General features: G+C 47.0%; 1 protein-coding gene across 1 annotated transcript; it reads right to left on the reverse strand.

The window, feature by feature from the left end:
• Nucleotides 1-990: 990 nt before the first annotated feature.
• On the reverse strand, nucleotides 991-3,453 carry LOC122481869 (small cysteine and glycine repeat-containing protein 7-like). Its single transcript, XM_043578051.1, has 2 exons — nucleotides 1,549-3,453; nucleotides 991-1,293 (listed from the first exon to the last, which is right to left on the reverse strand). Exon 1 carries the CDS (start codon nucleotides 2,986-2,988, stop codon nucleotides 2,653-2,655), a length of 336 nt encoding a protein of 111 aa, XP_043433986.1. The 5' UTR covers nucleotides 2,989-3,453; the 3' UTR covers nucleotides 991-1,293; nucleotides 1,549-2,652.
• Between the last annotated feature and the right edge of the window lie 679 nt (nucleotides 3,454-4,132).

Here is a 4,132-nt window from a genome sequence, read left to right on the forward strand (position 1 = left end):
CTACACCCTGTACCCCAAAAGAGCAACTTTTATAACAATAAAAGTATTATCCTGATACATCAGTGTGATAAAGCAGGATGAACTGAGTACAGTGTGGATCTATTTACAGATAGATCCTTGCCTATAAAGCCATTTACGTTTCCCCAAATCTTGTGAGAGAGGAACAGCTAGGAAGCCCATTCTACGGATGAAGAAAGCGAGGCAGAAGGCAGTGGGAATAGTAAACGGAGACGTCTGGATTCTTGTCTGGGCATCCCGGCTCCAGAGCTAATGTTTATAATCACGGTGCTCTTTTATTCTGCTTTATTTTTCAAGGTTGTGAGATGGCGTGGTGTTCTTGCCCTTTGAGAATTTGAACAAATAGTTCAAATATTAAGTAGTTTTTGTTAAGCGGAGGTTGTTTTAAAAAGTTCTCGTTGATTAAAATGGAAAAGAAAATGTTTTTGTTATCTTTTGGTAGAAATGGAAAGCCCTCCCCAAAGATTAATACAGTCTGATTTTAAGGACTACGACTGGAAATGAAACTGATTAAAAGTCCTCCAGGCGTTCTGGGTCACTGTCCTGTTGGCTTGGATTTTTCTATTCTCATCCTTCTATGATTTGTGGAAAATCGATTTATAAGTTACCAAGATACACCTTGGGGATGGGAGTACCCTGCTCGTTGTGCAACAGAGTGCCCTTGTACATTGACTGCCAGGCCCTACCAGAGAACCCTGGAATTTTCTTAAAGGTCGAGGGTGTCATAATTTCCTCCCTACCTCTTGCCAAGAGAAGACCTCATTTTGGACCTTGAGTTTACCTCTGTGTTTCTCTGATAGCCCTTGGCCATAGTCTAAGTCACAGAGAGATGATGAAGAATTCATTCATTTGAAGGGACATAAACATATTTGCTGATTAGGTGACCTGAGGTCCAGATTTGGTTCTGTATTATCCAGTGGTGGGAGGGGTATGGGTGAGGTCATAGGCGATAAGAGACTGGCCATGTTGATAACTGTTGACTTGGGTGGTGGTTCTTAGGAATTTATTGTACTGTTCACCACTTCTGTTTATGTTTGGCATTTTCCATACCAAAAGAGTTAAAAAAATCATTTCTTCACGAAGAAGCTGTTTGTTGAGTATATATTATATGCCGGATGCTGTTCTAGGTGCTTGAGATAGTCAGCCAGAGAATGAGAAATCTTTGCTTTGTAGAACGTACATTTCAGTTGTGCATGGGGTGAGGTAGAGAGGACAGCACAAGGTAAACAGGAGAAATTCCTGAATCTTATGGTATTTTAGAAAGTTTCAGGTGTGCTGGAAAAGAAAAGAAAAAAAAAGAGTTGCTATAAGGATGTAGAATGATGCAGGAGAGGGCTAGGGTCTGAGCACTAGGGTGTGCGTGTTGGACAAGCACATATAGAAGATGTAAAGGAGTTACTGGGAGGAGGATGAAAACCTGGGAGAGGAAAGTTTATTAGGGAGGATCAGGTGCTCAGTTGTGTCAAATGCCACTGGGATCCAAGGGAAAAACCCCATAGACAGTGTCAACTTCTCACTTGGTCATCTTACCCAGAAAATGAATGGAGAGTCTCTCATGTTGGTACTCAACATCATGGCGGCAATGCTATTCACAAAAAGTTGACACAGGAGTGGAGAAAAGGCGACCGAAGAAACATGACATGGGATGCTGTTTGGTAATGAACTCTCTCTTGCGTGCGCGCTCTCTCTTTCTCTCAGATATGAACTTTTGGAAGGCAAAGGCTTGCTTTTCTTTAGATCTCCGGTGCTGGCCTAAATACGTGGCCTAACACGGCACTTACGTATCTGCTGGATGAACGAGTGAGGAAAATGGACATGAAGCGATGGAGTGAAACAATGACCTCCCATGTGGGGTGTCCAACACTTACAACCAGAATTCGGTTGCGAACACAGACATCGGGAGGTCATCTGTAGGAAAACACAGGAATTTCCCTCAATGAGACTGACAACCAAAAGTTGGGGCTCTACCCCTCCACCCCCCCCCCCCCCGATTTCTATCTTTGTTATAGAATCCATTATAAGACATTATAGGACTGATCATCCATTAGTTGATTAGTCGCTGTACTGGCCTCAGTCATGGGAAGGTACACATCTTTATAGAATGGAAAGACACATTAGAATAAGCAGATTTTTTTTTTTTTATTAAATAAGAGTTGCCTTTTTTTTTTTTATAGAGACATAGAAATGGGAGGAAGTTAGTGAATGTACAATAGAAAAGTTGACCAAAAGTGATTTTTTGAAGAAAAAGAAATCTTGGCTATCATGGTTTCACTTTACCAAGCTTATGATATAAATCGATCTTTGACACGGGTGGCTGATGTCGCCACAATATAGGTGGTTATTCATCTTTCTTTCAAATGGAGACGGGATTACACGGGTGACCGAGAGTACGCGCTTCATGGTACCTTCTGGAAAACCCAGGGTGAAGAAACTGGTGTCGTCATGATACCACACTGGAGGGAAAGAGCCAGCTCTGAAACCTCAGAGCCCGAGGACAGCATGAGTAGCTCCAAGACATCCAAGGACACAGAACAGGAGCAGGCGGCCGGAAGGACGGAGGGAGGTCTTACGCAATGCGGCGAGCAGAGCCCCGGACAGCTCTTGCCCTGGAGGCAGAGCCGCCCGCCCGCCCGCCTAGCTGCAGCACTGCTTCTTGCAACAGCACTTCTGCTGACAACAGCACTTCTGCTGGCAGCAGCCCTTCCCGCAGCCGCACGAGCCGCAGCCACACGAGCGGCGGCAGCAGCAGACCACGGGGACGCTGCAGCAGCCCCCGCAGCAGCCGCAGCAGCAGGGACAGCAGCTGGAGCAGCAGCCCACCCGGTAGCACCTGCAGGTGGTGCAGCTGCCGCAGCCGCCGCCGCAGCCACCACAGCCACCGCCGCAGCCACCGCAGCCACTACTGCAGCCGCCGCAGCCGCCGCCGCAGCCGCCGCAGCCACCGCAACTTCCACAGCCACAGCACCCCATGGTGTCGGCAGAGAGGATTCAGGAGAGGGGAGGAGGGAGACTCGGGAGGTGAGGGAGGTCTGGTGCCGCCTTCTGCAGGGGTAGGGGCTTATATATCCTCTTTGGGACCCCACCGAGGGCACGTGGCCACTTCCTTGTTGTGGTTTCCACCAGGTTCCCTGGCAGAATGTCACAAGACCCTGAATGTATTTCCTCACCGAGCACCTCTGACTTCATAGGATCGCTTGTTTTCACATTCACCTCTTCCTCAAGTTGTGCTTCTAATAAAACGACACGTTTCTCAGATGTTTCATCTTGTTTGAATCCAGCAGCCTTCAAGTGCAAGTAAGACACACACACACACACACACACACACACACACACACACAGAGTCTCACGTGGCCAGAGCTCATCTGTTTTGTGAGCATCAGGATCCATTGGTGCCAATGATTATCTTTTCCTTGGTTGCACCGGGCCCCTTCTCTGCTTGCACATGGTCTTTGCTGGGTGCCGGGGAAGGTGGGACCCCATGTGCAGAAGTAAAGCACCCACATTTGTCTCTTTTCACATGTCAGAAGTTCTGAGGCTAAAGACTCCAAGAGTTTCTCTCATTGAGTTTCAGATTCACTTTGTCCTTGGCTCATGGGTCCAAATATGGGAAAGTCACTTGAAAGGGATTGCTCTGGGGTTGGAGAGTTTGTGCTGATTTATTTCAGCATGAGCTTCCCACGCTGGCTCATGACTCCCTGTGTTCTGTGCTCATGGGGTAGTGGACAGAGCCACGTTGGCTCCAAGGCCCAGAGAAAGCCATGGTTCCTCTGTGACTCAGTTTCCTTAGTTTAGGTTAAGTTATGTCTACTTTATTTTTTAATTTATTTTTTTAAAGTTTATTTATTTGAGAGAGACGGAGACAGAGCAAGGGGGAAGGATCAGAGAGAGAGGGAGGGAGAGAGAGAGAGAATCCCAAGCAGGCTCCGTGCTGCCAGCACAGAGCCCAACGTGGGACTCGAACTCATGAAAACGTGAGATCATGACCTGAGCCGAAACCAGGAGTTGGACGCTTAACAGGCTTAGCCACCCAGGCTCCCCACTTAACAATTTTCTTAATAGTATTTTCTTCTCTCTGGCTTATTTTCAAGTAAGAACATGGTATATATTATACACG

The sequence above is a fragment of the Prionailurus bengalensis genome, chromosome C1, assembly GCF_016509475.1.
Source record: "Prionailurus bengalensis isolate Pbe53 chromosome C1, Fcat_Pben_1.1_paternal_pri, whole genome shotgun sequence".
Taxonomy (NCBI): domain Eukaryota; kingdom Metazoa; phylum Chordata; class Mammalia; order Carnivora; family Felidae; genus Prionailurus; species Prionailurus bengalensis.